The sequence below is a fragment of the Trachurus trachurus genome (assembly GCF_905171665.1).
Source record: "Trachurus trachurus genome assembly, chromosome: 22".
Lineage (NCBI taxonomy): Eukaryota > Metazoa > Chordata > Actinopteri > Carangiformes > Carangidae > Trachurus > Trachurus trachurus.
This window is the reverse complement of record NC_139907.1, coordinates 10,170,929-10,193,314: the sequence shown is the minus strand read 5'-3', so window position 1 is coordinate 10,193,314 and position 22,386 is coordinate 10,170,929. Positions and strand designations below refer to the sequence as shown.

At 43.8% G+C, this 22,386-nt stretch overlaps 1 protein-coding gene across 7 annotated transcripts in view; it reads right to left on the bottom strand.

Annotated features, from left to right (window-relative positions):
- Positions 1–21,941, bottom strand: part of trim9 (tripartite motif containing 9) — a gene marked incomplete at both ends in the record, with an annotated part of 35,788 nt that extends 13,847 nt beyond the window's left edge. For 5 of the 7 annotated variants that reach the window (XM_083998277.1, XM_083998276.1, XM_083998278.1 and 2 more), the window contains 3 exons: positions 8,775–8,897; positions 10,129–10,224; positions 21,102–21,941. In XM_083998277.1, coding sequence (XP_083854403.1) covers positions 8,775–8,897; positions 10,129–10,224; positions 21,102–21,941 — 1,059 coding nt within the window. The remainder of the gene's footprint in view (positions 1–8,774; positions 8,898–10,128; positions 10,225–21,101) is intronic. The other 2 variants (XM_083998279.1, XM_083998282.1) reach the window with 2 other exon arrangements.
- Positions 21,942–22,386: the final 445 nt, after the last annotated feature.

Below are 22,386 nucleotides of genomic sequence, written 5' to 3'. Positions count from 1 at the left end.
CACACCCCTGCAGTGGCCTGGCAGGTGTCCAGGAAGAGTTTGTCACTGCTGTCGGTGCTCGTTTAACAATCAGACTCGCTGTCTGTCCTCTGCACGCAGCAGGAATTACAATCTCTTAATTCACAGAGAGTATACATAATGGCACATGGTGGAATTTGCCCTGATATGACGCCAACCAACATGTCTCATCATGTCTCTTCTTCCTCCCTCTCAGACGATGTTCACCGAGCAGCAGCAGCAGCTCCTCTCTCTCTCTCTTCTGTATTGCAGTCATCGCCCCAGAAATCTGCTTTTAATCAGATTCAGAATAAGATACAAAAGCTGCCGCCGGCGGTTCAGCTCCGCCAGATGATCAGCCAGTAATCAGATTCATTTATCTGAATTTACCACAGAGGGGAAGAGCAGAGGCAGCAGTGAGAGGTGGGGCAGCAGCAGCAGCATCAGGGAGGGGGGGGAATATTTTTTAATTTTGATGAGAGAAGTTGAGCGCAGGACGGCGGTAGAGGGCGAATCTGCTCTCGGTGTTAAGTGGGACAGAGTTTTTGCAGCAGCAGCAGTAGAGATGAATGGAGCTCACGTCCTGCGTCCTCTCCGACGCATGTGGCTGTCATAGTGATTAAGCACATCGTCGCACGGAGTCGCAGCAGCTCAACGGTGATGCTAAAACAATCTCCAACACACTAACAGGGAAGGCAAATACATCAGAAACGAACACGGTGTGAGAACGGTCCGACACTCCCACACAGTCATCGTTCACATTTGTCGCAGCAGGTTTCGTCATCATAGTTCAAATGATGAATTTATGAATGTTGCCGTTGGAAACAACTGGAGGGGAGGGGGGGTACAAATACTAATCAAAGTTTTAAGTACTTAAGGACTTTTAATGACTGTGTTGGTCAGTCTGTCTGTCCTCACATTTTGCAAGAATAAAAATGTTTTTAAAAGTGACATGAACAGACTGAGGACTTCATCTTATTAGATAAAACAGACTTTGATGCAGATCTTCTCTTTTGTGACATAAATTGCGGTTACAGAATAACTAATAAACTGAAATATATCACAATATATTATTGCAATAACTTCATATTGTATTTGGCACAGCCCAACCCTAGAAACAAACTCATTACTACTCTTGATGTTAAAGGTGCTAATATCAAGTGCAGTCTGGGTGAGTCATGGCAAAAACAATAATTAATGCTGATATTACTGTTTTGTTTTTTTGGGGGAGGAGCTGTAAACAGAAACATGAACACATCTTCACATTTTAAAGGGGAACTATGCAAGACCGGTTGCTGTTGCTGTTTTGCTAACCCTCCTCCTGGCCATGTGCATCTGTTTTCAACGAAGCCGGTGAGAAATCAATCCATGGAGTGGTGGATAACGTTATACATCATATACGATGTTAAGGTGTTTATATTTGTGTAGTCTTATTTGCCATAAACAAGAGATTACCGTTTACTCTGTGTATTTGTGTTGCAGAGCTGCTGAAACAAGAGCTGGGACACCGGGTCGGAGCAGCTTGCAAGGTTGGTTTATCGGCCAAGAGACGCTACATTGAAGGCAGAGAGCCTCCAGTTACAAGTTATAAGTCATTTATTTAACCCCCACAATTACTCCGAAGCTGTTTAATTAAGGTAAACAATCTTGCGTAGTTCCTCTTTAAGTTCATGTCGGCCAATAGTTGCTATTTTACACATCCAGCAGGTGTGGAGCTTCTGTTTTTGGTGTCAACCAACTCCTGAGGGAAACACCTGGTTCTTCAGCTGCTAAATGCTCCGCCATGTTTTACCAGGTAGTCGCTACCTGTACAGGGAGTCTGTGGTAGCTTTTTCTCTGAAAACGATTTCATTGTTGGTTTGTTTGGCGTGCGGTTCTTTCCATATTACACAAGGTCATTTGATTGATTTGAATTATTATGAGATGAGATTTAAACAACACAAATGTTGTCCACTAGCAGGATGTAATATTACTAATCATAACAATAATATCTACCTAATATCTTGACATCAGCTGTGTGAGTGAGTCTGCAGGACCTGTTGCCTCTTTGAGAAATAAATTACCTCCTTCTCTCTGTTCGTGTTGTGATTATTAGGCCACTGCGGCACTTGCAGCCGTGCGAGATACCGTGGCTGCAGTCTCCAATAACCCGATCTCTCTCTCTTGCAGCAGCAGCAGCAGCACCGGCTGGTTTACAGTGTAGTCAGGACCCTGCCATTAAATCTGTGACAGTCTGACATTATGGAGGAGCATGAAGATGATTTAATGACAAGGAGAAACACACACAGGATGAGTGGAAAGTATAAAGCTGAGCTGCAGAGGAGGGACGGGGTTAGACGGGGTAAAGAAGGGAAGAGAAGAATAAAAGATGCTGCAGCAGAAGATGTGTAGAGGTGAATAGAGTGATGGATAGAGAGATGAGAGGAGATGAAGGGAGGAGGTTAAAGGAAGGCAGACGGAGTAGAAAGGAAATACATGAGGGACCGTGGTGGGAAACATTAAATCAGACTGTTAGAGGATGAAAGGCAGATGAATAAAGGGATTAGTCCTGTTTGTTAAAGCTGCAGTGACGGTCAGAGAAAGTGACAAGTGCCACTTTCTGACACTCGGCTGTCAGCGAGGATCAAGGCGCCGTCTGCACGCCATTAACGCGTCGCTCACTCGGGCCAACAAAGAGCACACACAACAGAACGACAGGCTTCAACTCCTTGATGGAAACAGCATGACGGGGCCTTCTTCTACTTCCATTATCAACCATCTATTAGATGCTTTATCAATTAATCAATTAAGGATTCAGTCTATAAAAACATCAGCAGTTGTCTGAGAGGCTGAAAGCAGAGAATATTTTTGCATTTTTGTTCAATAAAGGACTAAAAGGATTAGAGCTGAATCAAGCAGCAGATTAATCAATTAGCCAAGAGACAAATAAAAGTCATCAGACACAATTTTCTGTCATATTTCAATCAAAGAAACCATAAAAACCTCTGCTATAGCTCCTTACTTGTGGATATTTACTGATTTTCTCTGTTATGTAAAACTGTAAATTGAACCTCTTTGGGTTTTGACATTTGAATACAGTGGGGGAAACGAGGATTTGATCCCTTGCTGGTTTTTGACCTTATTTCACTTAATCAAATGTAAATTAATTTATAACCTTTCTATGATGATATTATTTCTGGATTTTTTGTTCTTATTCTGTCTCTCTCTGTTAAAATAAAATTTAAACTATAAAACTATAGACCATTGATTTCTTTGTGGGGGAGCAAACTTACAAAATCAGCAGGGGATCAAATACTTATTTTCCCCACTATATATCCTGGGCTTTTTTTCTGTTATGTTAATATATAAATCTAAACAATAATTAGTGAAATATCTAATGAAATTCATCACTAGCTGTGTTGCTGAGGTATTTTAAATAAGACAGCAGTGTAGTGGTGAGTAACAACACCCTGATAGTGGATTCAGCAGCTCTCTTAATATTTCATGCTCATCCTCTGCTGCAGATCCCACTGCAGCAATAAAAACTGTCGTTCAGCGTCACAGAACTAACCATCCGACTTTATTTTTCCGTGCTCATCTACGAGCCACAAAACAGTCCGAACTCTTCCATGTTTGAATGTTTGAAAGCGGAGGAGAACCCCCCGGGGGGAGAGCAGGGATTCCCCCGGAGCTAAACGCTCTGTCGGATTGACGAGGAGTCAACAGCGACATCACTTCAGTGAGGCTGCGCTCATTAAACGACCCGAGCCGGGGGTCCAGGGGATGAAGCATCTGGTGGCAAAATCTGCATCGAGCGGAAAAGAAAATGCAGACTGACTTCGTTTGTGATTCACTTTGTGTTGCTGTGATCAGCCGCCGGAGGAACCGCTCATCAACTCGGTGTTTCTGCTCCCACATGAAACACAGCAACAGGGACCGACGGCTGAAACAGTGTCTCGGTTTGATCGTGTGCAATACACCCTCCATCTTTACATCAACGTAGTACTACACTGAGAGGAGCAGTTTATCATGGTGCGTTGAAATACATGATTGATGTGGATGTACTGTGCTGCTTTCTTGGCCAGGACCCCCTTGCAAAAGAGATTCTGAATCTCAATGGGATTATTCCTGGTTAAATAAAATAAAAAATAAAATACATTCATGAGTTGCACTTCTGCTTAGACTAGAGACAGTTTGAATCGTTCTTGTCTCTGGTGAGTTCAGATGCTCTGGACAAACACTGACACCTGAGACTTTAGATTTGCTGCAGAGCCGTGACTCATTGCTAGAAATTTTTAAAAATCAGCTTCTTCTCACAACATATTTGCTGACTGAGCTGCTTGTTTTTCTGACAGGTCAGGAAAACTGCTCTGTGGTGCCAACTTTGACCAAAAAAAAAAAGAGCCATAACTCATGATGATGGATTATCACTGAAACAGGTTTAAAGCCTTTGTAAATGGATTTTCATATCTCACTGACAGGAAGTGGTAAAATGGCTGCCTGGAGGCAGGAAAACCTGCTGCCAGTCTGAAAATTTGATCTGCAATTTTCAGTAAAGGGCTTGAAACATGATGAAAGTGGCTGCAGCCGCCAAGAGGTAAACACAGGCCACATCTTCAGTATGACATCAGTGTCTGGTGGGATTTTACATTGGGAGTTTACATTCAACTTTCATGCACGTCGTAGATTATAAATGTAGATTAATGGTGTTTTTGGACTTTTTTCCACATAAAACGCAAAGTTAAATTGACATATAAAAACAGGTTTGGTTCCAGCCCCACTTAGAACTATATTTTAATGATGTGGAAATGGCCTTGTACAAGTAATTAAGAGGATAACACTGACATATATTACAATCCTTACTTACTGAATTACTTATTGGCACTATTAAGTACATGTACAATTTATCAAATACAAAACATCTGCCAGGATTTTCATACATAGGAAGATTTGAATGACTTATTCAGTGTGAACAATGTGTGTAAGAATAAGTATATATTATTAGGCGGAGGTTAAATTAGATTTTCACATTTGTTGTTCTTTGCGGCCAACCAGAATCAGAAACTTTAACTGTTATTCCACTGGAAAAAACGTTGTTGAATTAGTTTAAAGCAAAACTGGGCCCTGTTTTGTTGGAAAGGTTGAATCTGTGACTGTACTTATTGTAGTGAGCATAAAGTTTTATATCTGAACAGTTAACAGTAACTGGGACTGCACGTTATGAGACTCCACTGCTGCACTTTTAATTATGTATTTTAGAGTATTTAATATCTCTTTAGAGTATTTAATTATAATTGAAGGATGTGAGGTGAGGTGTGTTTTACTTTGATCTCAGAGAAATGTTCTTTCATTTTGTTTGTAACAAAAGTGTTGATTGATTGATTTAATAAATGAATAAACTGACACAAACAGGTGGGTTTGAGTGCGACCGAGTTGAGGGTCTTTTGTAACCACCTCCTCCTCCGCTGTCTCGCTCTGTGCGGTGGACACACACACACACACACACACACACAGGGTCAGTCCTCCTGATGTGAACCTGACTCATGCTATGAACGACTGTACTTCTCGCCTCCACAATATCAAACAACAAGCTCTACATGTCCTGGTCACCATGGCGACTGGAAGAGCAGCGGGGAGGCTCTGCAGGAGGAGATGCCAAGTCAGCTGCAGCAGCCTCCGTTTCAGTTGCAGTTTTATATTATTTTCTATGCATCTTCTTCATGGCAATTACAGCCAAGTTCCATGTATCTGAATCAGCAGCATTAATCAGAGCACTTCATTAGTCTCTTAATTGGACACGTATAATATGCATAGCTGGCGTTTTTCTTTTATCCAACAATCTGCTTTTTATATGCAATTAAATTCAATCGGAGATGCTACGTTTAGGAAAACAGAAAAAGGACAACATTAGCATCAGGAGCACAGCAGCAGCAAAGAAATGTGTGTGTCATTCAATTACAGCTGCACGACGACCTCCTCCACCGAGCCACATGTTAATGAAGCGGAAAGCATCCCATTGACTGTCCATGTCAGAGGGGCTCCAATTACTGGAGATGTGCTTCAGACAACAAGTAATCTCCCCTGTGATCCCTCCCCTCCTCCCTTTACCTCGGCTTAGAGTCTCTACGTAGGAAAAGTCGTTGACGCCCTCCAGGAACAAATGAGAAATAAAATATTTCTTGCATCACGCGCCACGAAGAACCGATGGAAGCTGTTTCTGAGTAAGTGAGCCGCACAGATTCACGAAGACTCGGAGGAAAGGAAAATATAAGATCTGTCACGGAGGGATGTTAAGATTCAGTGAGTGACACATGGAGCCACCAACCAGCTGGCTGACAGGAGGGATGAGACCTGCGTTAAAAAGATGCATTAAAAATTCCTCCATCTTGGTGTGAGGTGTGAAAGTGTCCAATGTCTCCCCTGCCCCCGAATAAACACCCATCCATCACTCAACAGCCAATCATCAATTATTAATGGAGCAGATTCTGCATTTCAGAGCCAACACAGAACCAGGCGCTGCATCTTTTCCAATGCTGAAGTCTCAAAAACCTGCGGCTCATTTCAGTTTGTTGACTGAGGCATATTTCTATCCGCTCAGTCCCTGAGAGGAGAACACATTTGTTCAGAGTGTCACTGTGTGTCCTTTGTCCTCCAGGACCGCCCTGGTCCGTCTGCACAGGGAGGGAGGAATAGTTACTGATTGATTCTTATGTGAATATTAGTTTGATAACTTAGTAAAGATGCACTGATCCATGTTTTTGTGTGCTGATACTGATTCCAACATACCAATTTGTTATTTTTCCCTGTTAAAAGGGTTTTCCATGGAGTTTTTCCTCAGTGGATGTGAGGGTCTAAGGGCAGAGGATGTTGTTATGATGCCATGTAAAGCCCTTTGAGACAAACTGTTTGTAAAAACGGGCTATACAAATAAAATTGCCTTGCCTTGTCTTATCATGTTGTTGTTGGTATTTTGTGTAAGGTTACACAAAGCCTTATTAAATCTAGCGCAGTGCATCCTATTAAAAGAGCAAAGATATAGAATATTGATATAGACAGTATCAATATTCTAAATACATTATATTAATATATATTATCAACTACTTAACATACCTCAATCAATTCAGTCAGTCCGGTATCTAATAAATAATGTAATTGGATCTGATCATTCCCATCTCTACAATTTAGGAAATTTGCTTGATTTTCTTCCCAGTTGTGAGTTAGATGAGAGGATTAATAAACTTACAGCTAACACAATGACTATGAAAACAGGGGAAACAGTCCGTCAGCTTGACTCAACTCATTAAAGGTGTACAGAAATGGCCGTTTGTCCTGTTTGTCGCGCCGAGTTGTCACGAGCTGCAACACGAGTTTACCCGAGTGAGGAAAACGAATTTGATTGGTCGTTATCGAGCGGGCGGGATATTCAAAGCTTGGGGTGAGCCCGAGCTCCGTGTGTGTGTGCGTGTCTCAGACGTTGAATGACGGATTACGGATCCAATATCAGTGGCTGGTGAATCGTGTACAGGCTGACGTATAATCCGTGCGCCTGCATTATCCAATGCGAAAAAAAAAATACACACTTTCATCCCGGATTTACTCAAAAATAGAATTTTGCACAAAGTTTGGCCTACAACGTCTGAAAGATGAGTTATTACATTAATTTTATCACCCAAAGTGGGCTCAAATTCAATTTTCTTTTCTGTACACCTTTAAGAACTTAACTCTATTAGCCAAATACTGGGTTACATGGCTAATTGGGGTTCTCATTTAAAAGTCACAAACTGTCGTCGCTTTGAAAGAAAAATAATTGATACAGTCAGTTACAAAGGTCTCAAGTCTTCAAAGTGGATCTATGAGCTTCAAAAACACTAAAAAGAAAAATGAGTAACACTGACTGGCTGAGGGAGGCGCAAAATCAAATATAGAAAACCTTCAACGTGCCAAATCTAAACTCACATCCACGACAAGCTCCACATCTACTAATGGAAAATTAAGGAAAACAAGTGTATGTGAAGGTATAAGTGTGTGTGTGTGTTTGTGCATGTGCTATATGTCCATATGTGTATATACACTCACATGCTGCTGTGCACAGACTGTGTTCCTCAGACCACCTACACGTGTGAAACCTTGATTCTACATACCGGCCAAGCGTGAAATTGGATGCTGTACAGCGCAAATGTATCTCTCCCTCTCCTCCTCCTCCCCCTCCTCTACCTCTCCTGTCAGCTCCATCTCTCTGTCATGTCCCTCGGTCGATGTGTTGCAGATGGTTTAAAGAAGAAATTTAACATTTCACGCCTGGACACATCTGTGGTTTTTCATTCTAAACCAGAAATACAGTAACAACAAAAAACCGGCCATTCTTCAACGTTTATCACTTACTGTACATTGGGATTTATTTTTTTTGGCAATGGTTTTAATTCATCCAACCACAGTCAGTGTGAGATTCATTTTATCACACATTGTGGTGTTAACTCTATTTTTCACAATAACAGGAAACACGAGACCTGAAGTTTGTTTGAGATTTTGAGTTTCTCCATCAGAAGAAAATCACTCATAGCCACCAACAGAATCGCTTTAAAATGTCTAATGTATCACATCTTGCCTTAAAACAACTTCTTTACACCGTGACTTTACTTATTCTTTGCCTTCTTGGTTTTATTTTTCAACCATATGCTGCAACTCATGAATAAATCCACCGCTGAGGAGAGTTTTGACACCTGTCACATTGAGCTGGATATTAAGTGAGAGGGTGGATGTGGTCCCAGGACGGATCTCGTCACGCTCATGCAGCTCACCTTCAGCTTGTGTTCGTGCTCCTTGTTGACTCGAGACAGCAGCTGGGCCTTACGGCGGTTGAGGGCGTCGATGAGGGCGTCGCACTGAGCCACCAAACACGCCTCGAACTCCACGCCGTTCTCCTGCGGAGCGAGAGACAGAAAAAGAAGAGATGATGCGATCTGGCAGCACCATTAACTCTCAGTGATACAGAAAGTTTGTATTTGGTTTATATGTGATGTTTGCTTTAGGAAACTGAGTTAAATGAGGGAAGAGACGATCTCTCCTCCAGCTGCGTCATCCGTCAGACGAGGCGTGTGGGTAAAACCATCATGAAACACCATCAGCCTCATGGGACGGCTGATTGATGTACATGTAGGTACCATTACACCTAGTGCTACTCATTTTCACACATCCCAGACTCCCACGCCTCCTCCTCCTCTTCCCTCTCCCCCCGTCTCCAACTTATCTTCAGCGCTTCCCCACCCTCGTGTCTCAGGGTCCCGCTCGAACGTCATCTCACCGCGTGACGATAATCAGCGGGAGCATTTAATCCCACCTACCTTCCTCCTCTAATCATCCTCTTAAAATGACCGTGGCTTTGTCTCCTCACACACAGGAAGACCTGGTGCACGTGCGACACATTGTGAATGGAGGGACACCTCCACTTAAATCAATATCCTCCTCACTCCCCCACATACACACAAAAAAAAAGACTCAGTGGGAAAAATTGTCTCTTGTTACTATGGCAATGCATCCTTTTTATTGAATGTAACTGGCTTTATTGATTCAGTCTTTTAGACATCCTCCTCACAGTGTCTGACTGATGAAACATCCACATGAAATCTTCACGAATTGCGTCGTAAACAGATTGAAAAGGTTTCAATGCAGAATTTAACATGTTAAACATGAAAGCAGTTTCATTTTTGACGTGTTGAAAATCAATGAACGTAATTAACGGAGCGTTTTAACCCACATTAGAGGGTTAAGACACAGATCGAACAAAACACAGCTCAACTTTGAGTTCTTCTGTAAATGAGTCTTGTTGTTTTGCGAATAAACAGCATCCTACACAGCGCTGCAGCTTTACAATAAACATCGCCTCAGCCAGGGATTAGAAACTGTTAACAGCAACACTTGAAATAATACGATAAGCCATTTTGTCTCCCAGCAGCTACTGCTGTGATCTGCTGTGGTGGACACTCTGGGATCACAGAAGGGGATGAGAGTTTGGAAACACAATGCCAAGACACGTATCAGTGGGATGTCACTGGGGGTTGATGCATTTTATACAGTTGATGACCGGTTACAATCTGGAAAAACAACAGCGTTTAAAGAGGTGTGTGTGTGTGTGTGTGTGGGGTGATGGTGTACCTGGATGTGCTGCACCATGTTTCTCAGCTGGACCAAGAACTCCTTGGCCTCGGTGGCTCGGTCTGACAGGCCGGTGAGAGCCTGGGACAGCTGACCCTGCAGAGAGGACACAGAGAGACGTCAGAGAGACAGCAGCAGCAGCAGCAGCACTGCACTTAACATGGGTTTGTATTTAAATATTCAACAGTTAATCAAAACACTCGAATCCATTATGTATAAGGGGAAGTGCTGAACCAAAAATAATTCAATTCAACTACTGTAAGTGGCGTATTCATCACTGAAGTTTTGGGGAGTCAACAATAAAACCAATGTAAAGTACCACACTCCAAACAACCACATTGTTAAATCCTCCAGCTCTATTCAACAGCATTTCAGCAATGAGGCATGAATGCAGCATGGTTTACATCATTATTCCCCAAACAACTGTATTGTTTTTTAAGCGGCGCCTCTATAGCTCCGGGGTTAGGATATCCGAGGACCTTCTCACATCACTCCGTCCTCCTAATGTCTCTCTGCAGAAATAACCAAATACAAAATGCCCCAAATACTTCTGTAAACGGTGCCATCAAAGGTTACATGAAATGGAAAAAGGACACAACCCAAAGTTTACTATTCTGCAAAAAAGATTCCCACACAACATCCAAAGATGTACAGAAAAACACATCAAACCAAAGAATCCGACCATCTCCAAACTATTCTGCGGGACCTTTAACATCGACAGGAAAGACTCAGGCAGGCAGCTCAGCGTGAGATTCAAAGCAGCCGAGTTATTTTTGATGCAGATATTCCCCCGCCGTGTCATGCTGACATGACATGATCCAATCTGGCATATTCACTGTGTACTATAGCTGTTACTATCTCAACTCCAACTTTGCCAGTTTTGAAGGTTTTTGGGTGAAGTCAAAAGTGCATTGTAGGGGAATGCGAAGACAACGCTGCCTTATAGCCGCTGAGAAGCTGACATTTTGAAGTGTCAAAGTTTTCACCCCTGAGACAAAATGCACTGTCAGCCCTATTCTCACACACAAACTGACATTTCCAGCTAAAACCAAGATGATTTATGTACAATAAAGACACTTGACTGTTGCATGGTTGTTCTTACTGGATTACATCTCCTCTAGCTGACGGGAAATGCCAGCGCTTTGGATGTGTGCGATGACACACGAATGCCTCTGTTTGGATAGAGGGGGAAAAACAGTCCGAGTGTTCACGTATGTGGAAGCCGGGTTGTGTGAACATGGAGGTGACAGAGCGAGAGGACGTGGCCTGACCCTGTGGGAACCTCGCTCGGTTGAGTGAACCAGGCGACCGTTAACTTTGGGGGAGTGTATTGTCTTCTGGGAGGAAAAGAGGGGGACTGGGCGTTTAGTTGGCAAACAAGGAGAGAAGAAAAAAATATCACTTCAACTCCGGAAGACAGCAATAAAACCAGCAACGAGCTGATACAGTGGAAAACGCTGTGAAAACAACCCCAGCAAACGCACTCTCCGCTCCTCCTGTGTCAACCCGGCTTCTGGTATCTGACGTTGCTTTGGTCAAATGGGAATCCGACTGCGGGGGCTGATGGCTGACCTTTGACCTCGGTGTTTGGGAAACCATGACAGCTGCCGCTAACATGAGTCTAGTGCATCGAGGGACAGTCTCTGAGCTGGTAACAGCTGAGCAAAGACAGAAATGTAAACTTTTCCAGGATTGTGTAGCACTTCAAGGAACTTCCTCTTCGTTAACTTGGGAATCATATTCCCATGTCTCAAGAGGCCTGAAGACATGAAGTGTATGTCCCATTTCCCATGTTGGGACAAGACCCTATAGGTTTCCATTCAATTTTGAGAAAGGCCTTCAAAGATAAAGAATATTTACATTACAGATAAATCATTCAGTATTTTAAAACTGGAAACTAGTGGCAAAATTATCCAAAACCAATTCAGTTTATAACAAAATAAAACAGATAAATGGATCAAACTGTCATATCTAGGAAGCATGACGCAGCAAATTTTGGCAAAATGACCACAAATCCAAGCATGGATGTTCATTATGTTCTCCTCTCCGATACAGTAATGGACGTTGAGGGAGCTCCCGCCTCTCTTCACCCGGTTAACAGTCAGCATGCGTTCAGCAACAGGACCAGATAAAATGAAAAGCACTTGATTGTCTGGAGGCGTTTTTCCACAATGTCTGTTCGAGAGCCTGCAGAGCTCAGCCCACAAAACCAGGTCAAAACGTGCCGTGAAAGTAAAGGCGGTTTTATTTCTACACAGCTCACGGCTACTTCCTGCTCAGTAAAGAGCACAACGCCGCGGCCGGCAGATGAGCACACGGAAAGACAGACTTCAGCAACAGATGGGTTTGAGGAGCACGATGGGCCTGAAACCAGAGCTTTACAATTTGACATCTAATAAACCGGCTATTTGACTGTTTAATTAATTACTTTCTGCTGCGAGGCCTGTCATACTTCCTGTTCTTGTGCTACCAAAAACAAGCTTCTCATTTATAGCTGACGACTGATGATTATCTCCTATAGCAAGTGTTGGCTAAGTCAGCGATACTTAACTACACTTACAAAGGTTACTTGGATATGGATTGTGTTGATCTGCTCTGTGGAAATCCGCCTGGTTGCTAATCATGTTGGTAACCAGATTAGCCAGGCATGCAGCTCACACTAATGCAGATAAACTTATATATACTAATATTTTTTCTCTTATGTTTTTGGTTTTGAAAAGACAAAAAAAATAAGACATGACCCCCAAAGGGAGAAAATGGTCAACACGATGAAATTTCAATCACTTCCACGATGATTGATGAGAACTATTAGCGATAGCTTATCGTGCATGATATTTACATCTCATCATACTTGATTTGCATTTTCATTTCTTGCCATTGGAATAGATTTCACCACCATGACATGATTCATGCTCTTGTAATTTTAGCTCTGGCTGATATATACGGTCTCCTCAGAGAGCGCATGGCTTTTTTTAAGTGTCACCCTCAACAATCCTCCAGTTGCATTAATGCAACACGACTTCAAGCTCGCCTCAGGGATGTGAAATACATCGTGTTCAGGGACTGTCGTAATAAAAGCATCATGCAACGTTAGGGTGGAGAGGAGGATGCTGGGATGTTTGAGCTTCAGAGGGTTTGTTGAGATGGTGAGCTTATAGGGTGTCCCTACTATTTGGGAGTGCTAATCATCTCAGTAATTAAGCCGAGTGGGAACACGTGCATGAAATGAATAATTCACCAGCAGCAGCTCCGGGGCCATACTGCGCGTTTCATTTCTCTCTTTGCGGCCGAGCGAACTAGCCAATCTGTCAAAGGAAAGCGCCCATGTCAGAGAGGCGTCACAGCCAATTTGGATTAGAGCCCCCACTAGGAAGTGGGAAGTGCAAGGACAGGAGGAGGTAGGTGTAATGTCACTGCTAAGCTCTTAAAGCCGCCGCAAAGTAAAAGCACTCCTCTTCAAGCTAATTATAAAACACACACATGTATCTACAAAATGTTCCATCACTTCCAGGGCAAAGATAGCTTTTGAGTTCCCATAACCTACTTTCAAAAAGCTGCCTTTACCTCTCTCACAGAAATGTTTATAGAGTCCCCTGCTCTTCCTCAGAGCTCCGGGGCTAAGTGCTTTCTCTGCTGTTCTTTAAACAGTCTCTTTAGGCTCACTTAATCCTGTGTGTATTAGACAGTCATTTGGCTGCGTGCTGTAAACAAACGTGAGATGACGCCAGGGTCAACTTCTGGTGAGAGAAGCCACAAACAAACAGAGAGACACATTTCCACCAAATCCCTACGATGAAAGAAACTCAAATGAGCGTAATTGTGCGCAGCCTGATTACTGATTGTGTTTCCCCCTAAAGTATCGGCAACCAGAGACTCGAACATGAAAGGTTGTGGCTGTTTACATGAACCGCTGCAGCCCTTTGAGAATACATCCTGAAATATTAAGCAGGCGACTTGATATTTACCGTCTCGGGAACCTTTCTGTTGTTAAATATTAAGCTCTTACATCCTCCAACACGCTGGAAGAGTTAAAAACTTGGCCAGATTGTGATACTCCTCCGTGCTTAACAAGTTCCCATACGAAACCATTTTCCACACGCAGAACCTAAGTGGCTGGTGCATTATTCATTGCATATATCTGCCGTCATCAATAATGTAGGAGAAGTCGTTAACTATCCACACATTTTTTTTTAAAAAGTGAAGAAACCACATTAATAACAATGTGGGCTTTTGAAAGTTGCCACAGTCTCTTCATGTGAGAAACAGAGTCCTTATTTGACGGACACCTGGGACAACACGGCAGGAAATGGGGCAGAAGTGATCTATTCTCGTCAGCGCCGGATTTATCTGGCAAGGGTGCCGCCGTCTCCAGCAGATGATCAAGTTGTCTACCTGCCGGTCTAGTTTGACTGTGTCAAAGGGGAGGACGCCTGGTCAGGAGAAAACCCTCTCAAGAAAGTTAGGACTTCTTGTTGCTGCATTAGAGGAAGAGGAAGCAGCAGTTTCTTAAAGGGCCTTGTCACATCTGGGGCCGAACCAGGTCAGTCTTTGATAACCCTGACCCTCCTTCTTCTTTTGCTTTCTTCATCTAGTCTTCCGAACCTTTAAATTGTCGATTTTCCACCACAAAACAATGTCACGACAAGTGTTGTGTAGATGCGTGTTGGGTGGAATTAGCTGTAAGTTTCGGAACTGGTGGGATAAGGATGCTTGTCCTCTCCAGGTCTGAAAGATGGCCTGATTCCAAAATGAGGAAAACTACGAGCAGTCCTGGAGGAAATTAAGATGCATATTAATAATAGCAGCTGCTTCTTTTGTCATGCTGCCTATGTCTAAGGAATCCAATGCCATTTGCTTTGGCTGCAACACACTCATGGCCACAGGTCTGGAGCGGCCCTGTGGAGCACCAAATGTTCCTGAATCCTGTACCACATGTAACCATGGCCAGTGAGCTCGCCAAAAATCCTATAATTAGCCATCACTTGAGTATACAGTATCAGCAAGGTGTCTGAACTTATTAATTTGCAATTCCTTATTATTAAATTATGAACTTTAGACTCATGTTAACCAATCAGAAACACAAAAAGAGAAAAAAATCCGCACACCATGAGCTCCCTTCAGAAATTTTTTTCTGAAGGGAGCTCATGGTGTGCGGATTTTTTCTCTTTTTGCATTTACTCCTCGTTTATCCAGCACCCACCCCAATTGGGCCTACGATGTGCGTGTCTCTCTCTCTTTAATTAACCAATCAGAAACAACCTCACTTTTGAAATGCTGGATTTATCTTTGTTCTTTGCTTCCCTTTTGTCTTTTCAAGCTTGTTTAATTTGGCCTCTGTGATCCAGGATTATTGTTGGCTCCATTTTCTGAGGTTTGTTTGACTTGTTTTTCCTTCTGGTAACACCGTTTGTATTAACTCCAATTTGCTTGACTTTTATACGGTTTTCTTGTAGGACAGAGATGGGCTGATAATTACAGTACATCAGTGTTTCTTGGAAAGCTAAACCAAAAAAATGTTGATTATGATGAAGTTAGGTTGATGATCTTCGTAAAAACAGGGTCAATCCAGGCTTCAACCTGTATGAGACTCTGATTTCAGGTTGAGCCAACTTCTCTATGCAACTGGTGTCCTGGTTTAATGTGGGCTGACTGTGTTAGAGCCACATGTAAAGGAGGAAGTGATAAAATATTCTGTTTTAAAACGCAGCAAAGCCTCTGAAAGTTGTTTTGGGTGAGACTCATTTATGTACAGAAAGGAAAAGGATAAAAAAAGATCTCTTTTCTTCTTTTTCTTTCTCGGTGAGACCAGAAAGAAAATTGGCATGCTACAGTTTTGAGACATTTATCTCTCAGTTCTCCCAGTTCCTGCCTGGAGCCAGTTGAAATATTCAGGCAGTTTGAGTTCCCACCAAGAAAAGTTACATAAAAAATGTGTCACATACAGTGCATCAGCCATTATTTCCTGTGTAGACTGGACATGAGGTGTTTTACCTGGCGATGACACATTCACCATTTCTCTACCTCTCTTTCACGCTCAGTCTTTGCCTCCCTTCCTCTCTCAGGGCATCCTGGGTCATACTGTTCATACTCTCATTTTCCAGTTCTTTATCTCTTTCTTTCATTAACATTTGCACGGCTAATCTCTTTACATGCCAGCTAGAGGGGTAAATATCATTGCCTGTAATGGAGCCGCATCAACCTGAATGGATACTGTGAAATTTCGGTCTCTATAGACCTCAGCCGCGCCTTTGTCCTCCGTCTCATCCCCTTATCAGTGAATTACAGTCTGCGCCTGTGAACAGTACGACAACCATGTCTATTATCTGCACAGAATCACTTATAGGGACGATGGCATACTTAAAGATTTAGTCTGTGGTGTCGCCACAGGTTGCTGAGCCTTTATTTGTCATTAACAATGCAGGACTCAGGGGAGGACGTCCAGGAATGTCTCCTCTCGCAGGAAAAGTGTCAATGCAGGATTTGGTTTGCTTATCCAAATAGAAGTTTGGATGAGCATTATTAACACCTGGCCTAAAATGTTGATTATTGATTGACAACCATTGGTCTCATGCCCAGAAATATCAACTGTAACAAACTTGCTTTTCACATACAGTACTAAACTGCAGCTCCTAATTTAGAGATATGACAGTAATGATCTAAAAATATCAATTTGAAGCGATCTTACGTGTTTACTGTGCTGTGATCTGCTGATAATTTTATTTCCTGTGTCATTATCAATAGACTTTGAGTCGGTGTGCTCTCTGATATTACGCTGTTGTCACCAGTAATGCTCTTATTGTGCTGAACACTCCTGGGTTAGAAACTCTGTCTAATAAATAACAGTGTTTTACATCAGTAAGTAGCGTGACACATTTCCCCTCTTCTCTAATGAGCCCCATACATCCTCTGTACGGGACAGTTTCCTGCTGGTCTTTGTCTGGACGTCTTGAGAGCTGTTCAGTCACACTGCAGGACCGATCGTGGATACAATAGATGCAAACTGACAGTTAGTCTCATTACTGGGCAGGAGAGAGCAACGGGGATCCCGCCGCCTGTGCCTGACTTCTCAAGGCTTTTTTCCTCCGCCCCCACTGAGTTCAGGCGGGACGGCAGGTAGCTCATCCACAGAATGAATCAACAGACGCTGATGACATCTGCCCCAAGACCGAGACGAGACTTTCAATATCCGTCCGAGTATCTGCTCTCTCTGTCCTCATTAGCTCGTTTTTTTTTGGGGCATCTCGTATGAAACCTTCCAGAGGATCCTGTCTGTGTATGTCAGTGGGCTTATGATCAAACACATGGCGACATTAAAGCGTAGCACATGTGCAGGCTAGAAGTGGAAAAATCCTTAAATCACTTGTGTATTCCTCAAATTACTCGCTTTTACAACTGTTTTCTGCTTTCATGCTGAGCTCAAAGGGAAACTTTCAGGGTCGCCTGGGTTAAAATCTCCTCTGCCGCCTCTGATTTATCTCTTCAAGAGGGCAAATTACTAATTTTCTGCTGCAATCTGTGACTTATTTTCTGCACACCCACACACCCTCTTGTGCTTAAGCCTCCCGTCTGATTAATCACCTTTAATTGCCACTAAACAGAAGGAGGTGACAGAGCATGACCCAGATTGGATTTGGGGTCTTGCGTGACCTCTTGTGACATCCGTGAAGAGCCGACGACCACTCGCTATGCACAGCTTTAACGATCTTAGGCTGCCTTTTTTCTAATGTGATTTACTGAGATTAACGCAGATGTCCTGTCAGCACATACAGTAAAAACCCTCTGCGACGCAGATCTGAAGACGCCGACGCGATCTTAAAAATTTCTGCTCGTCTTTTGTAACTGAAATTGACTTTGAAGACGTGAAATTGATTAACCGTCGTGATTTAGACACAGTCACGCAATCCAAAATGGCCAGCAGAGCAGACAAGTCAAGACAAGGAGGCATGCGTGAGCTAATGGCAGAGAAGGAGCATAAATAACGGGGGCTGTGATGATCCGGAGCAGCATCCATTGTACAACAGACACACGCATGAACTGTAGATGAAGGGGAGGGGAGGCTGAAAAGCATCTGGGATGGATTTCTCGTGGGGTCCAGTATCTTAGAGACCTCTGCTGCTCTGCACAACATCAAGAGGGATTTGGTTGCCATGGCGGCAGGTGGTTCAACTCTTTCTCCATGAAAAGAGAAATGTTGCACAAAGATAGAGAGAGCACAGTGTGTCCCGGCGTATACTGAGACGAGGAACGATGATGACGACGGTGCAGATTAAAAAGCCTTGAAGACAAATCCCAAATGGAAAAAACAGTCGAGATCTTATTAAGTGATAGAAGCGTAGGAGAGCGCGCTGCCAAATTTTTTGTTAGCTGAGAAATGTAAATGCTGCAGGTGTGGGTTTAAGGTGTGCCACTAAAAGTTCAAATGCAGTGTGGTGTTCGACAGTGATGCTGAAAAATGTAGCAGCACAGTCACAAAAAGCTCAAACTGCCAAAAGCTTTGATCACTTTATGTATAAAGAGGACAGAAAGATGTTTGTGTGTGTTTATCTGCATTTTGCTATGCGAATTAAATACAGGATGGTTTTTAAAGCCAAACTTTAAAGCAGCACCATTCAGTGTTTTTTATTTATACTTGATCAGATTTTTTTATGTGAAAATTGTTGAAAATTGGGAGTTATCTACATTTTAGCAGTTCACTGTTTTTGTTTTTATAGCCCACGACTGTTTTGATTCAATCTCAGTGCTTCCACCACATCCAAGCTGCATCTATCTACTGTGGCGACTCTCTGGTGAGATATTTATGAGCTAAAGAGCCAGATATATGTTCTCAGGAGTCGGGGGAAACCAAAGCAGAGCGAGAAAGAATGTGAGACTTGCAATTGTCAGGTGGCCAAAGATGTTCTCTCTCTAAATGAATGTTAATGTTGCTTTAAGTCTGCTAGGGTTCGTAAAAAGGCACCAGTTTGCTAATACATTAGCCGTAACAGCTTGATAAAATGATGCAATTATGTACATCCTGTTTCCCTGCTCCCCAAGTTGCCAAAATAAGTCAATCCATGCTGCTTTAAAGAAACACAGGCCAAGGAAAAAAAACAACAACACATTTGACAGTGGCTACATACTGCGTCTAAACTGTATGTTTAAAGAGCTGGTAAATAAAATACAACATAGCCTACTTCATTTTGAATCAGTTAAACCCCTAAATTTGCAAATATCCAGAGATCCTGAAAACATTGGTCTTCTGGCCAATTAAAATCAATCGACTGATACCAAAAACTGGACAAACATCCACAAGTTAGCAAGTTATATGCAAGAAAACTGGAGTAGCAATCAATCCGATTTCAGGAAAAGCCAGTGCCACCACTTTGAACTTCGTCCACGAGTTCCTACTATTCACTATGCACAAGTACGTTTGATCCACGAGAATCCACAGTATGTCTGCAGGATATGGAGTGAAGTCCCATTTTTTCCCCTGACGATCCATATGAGGAACACCCCGAAGCTTCAAAAGATACCCATCCTCAAAAGATGCCAGATCTGAGCTCCGAGCTCCGAGCCATCTGTCACAGCTCTGTAGGCAGCAGCTTCAGATGACAGGTCAGAAATAAGCAGGTGACCTGATGGAAGCCAGAAAACAGGGCGACAGGCTGCGTATTGGCACCAATATCCCTGGTACCATTGATTGGTTTCTAAAAATACTCCCTTAGCTTTTTTTTTTCTTTCTTCATCCAAGAACGAAGACGCAGTAAAGGTCAGCAACTTTTAAAGTGATGGCAATTTGATACGAGAGAAATGTTCAAACCTGCCTCAGATTTTTCCATTAGTTTTACAATTGCCCCCCTGCATCTGAGGTGACACACTATCACACCATCATCTGGGGGAGATGATTGGACTGGAGGTCTGTAAAATGCCTGTTCTGGAGACATATGAGACCAACTCATCATGAGAGCAGCTTATCTACACCTGGAGGAGGGAGGCAGCAGTTACGCAATGTGCATCAACTCTCAATGCATTTTTTTTTCTCTCTCTCTCTCTCTCGGTTTTCTAATGGAAACCAGGAGACACCATCACTACACATCCCACTCCCAGGTGCGTGTGGGTGTATGAGTGCGTATTGGAGAGCAGCTATAGTTAGCTCTACATCCTCACTCTTCACTGGAAGCCGGAGTGTGGAGGTTGAGGGTTGTTGCTGGGGCAGAGGCAGATATATAAACTGAGCTTTGCCTGTCCAGCCCTATGCAGGCCCGTGCCTCACCCTGCCCACAACAACTCAGCTTCCAAAATAGCATCAGTCCACAGTAACAGGCCTGCAACTGTGCTTCACTGCTGGCTCTTATTAAAGCATAGCTCCAATATTAGCCGTGTCTAATGATCTGTGGGGCACCTGTGGGCTGTTAAAACACAGAGGGGGAGGGGGAGTGGGGGCATATGTAGAATAGAGGGAGTTCTCTGTTTGGAAGCTCAGGAGACAAATGGTCAAGAGCTGAAATCTCTGAGCAACTTAAGTTTATCATTTATAGGGAGAAAAGCAGATGTGACAGCAGCAGCTTCCTGTTGATGAAGGAGGCCTAGCTGCTGCTGGATGTCCACTCGTGAACAGAATTACAAACAGAGCTGCCTCCTGATATCCCTGAGGTCCCAGTTTTGGAATATACACGGAGCCAGAGGTATGTCAGGGAGGAAAATCCACCAAGTTACTGTAATGCCTGTTACAAGGCTTCATCTGAATCCAGTGTGACGGAATCAGCAACCTGCAGCTCAGCGTGTGTCCGCAGAATACTAAACGGACCGGACAAGATATAGCGGAACATCATTTTCAAGGCTTAGGCCACACTTGTTGCTCGGCTCAGGATGATGAATCACTGTGAACTGACTCATCACCATCATCGCTGCAAAAAAAAAACGCAATACGCAAAGAAACAGCACAATTAACTGACAACAAACAAAGGTTTATGCAGATACATTTACGCACGTACCTTGTGCAGTTTCCACATTGCGCCCAAAGCTTTGACTTCATGTGTTCCGTGTTTTCCTTCTTCCAAGCACTGATAACATACAGGCATCTTACACTGTACACAGTACATGCTTAGGTTCTCCAGTTCGTGCTCTGTGCATGTGGAGATTTTGCGGGGACTGGTTCGGCGACTTATCCGGCCCTGCGCCGGCGGCACCAGGCGATGCTTGGCGAGGGGACCCCGGGGGGGATGGCACCGTAGGCGGCACGGGTCGCAGTAGAAGACGTCGCACTGCTCGCACATGACGGTGGCCTCCTTCGGACTCTTCTCGCAGAGCTGGCACTTGAGCGCGGCCGCTTTGCTCTGCTGGTACCTGTCCACGACCCCCTCGAGCACCCGGTTCTTGGGGAATCCGCGGAGACCCCGGTCGTCCAGGATGAGACTGCGGTGACACTGCGGGCAAGTGATGCAGGAGTTGCGGGGGATCGGGGGTAGAGAGCCGGGCTGCGGCAGCAGGTGCTGCTGCTGCTGCGGAGGCTGGGGGACAGTCGGGGGGAAAACACGCACTCCGTTTGGAGACTTTTGGCAAGGGGTGGTCGGAGCGCTGACGAAGCCCCCATAGGAACCGTATCCACTGTCCGCCTCGCTGTACAGACTCATTTTATCCAGATCCAAGTAATCATAGTCGGAGACGCCGGACCCGGAGGCTCGGCTGCTCTGTGGGGACTCAGCATCGGGGGTCTGCACGAGAATATTCCGAGCACAAGCCAAGCAAATGTTGTGGGAGCAGGGCAGAATGATGGGCTCCCGGAAAAAAGAGCCGCAAACAGGGCATTTTAACTCTTCCTCCATTTCATCCATGACTGCTGCTGCTGCTGTGTGGCGAGGGATTCCTCTGAGGCGTGAAAGGCAAACACAAACAGGAGAAGTTAAAGCCTGCTGCTCTCGTGCGTAAACAGGGCTCCAGTCGCGTCCTGCTCGCTGCTGATCACTGCAACAGCAACCTTGACCAGAGGAAAGGCATCAGCGCGGAGGAGGCAGACTAACAGATACCACGCACTCCTCACCAATAAGCAAACAGCATCAGCACAGACCGGTTCCCATTGGATAACCAGTGGATTCCTGACAACCATTGGACAATTGAACTGTCAGTGTGGAGACAGGGTCCGTTAATGAGCTTGATAACAACACACTCTGTGACTGTGGACACTGCTGAACATGTAGAAGCAGCCTACTAGTTGTTTAGGGGATTATAAGGAAACAATGCAAGACTAATTAATATACTGTGATAGTGCAGACATAATAG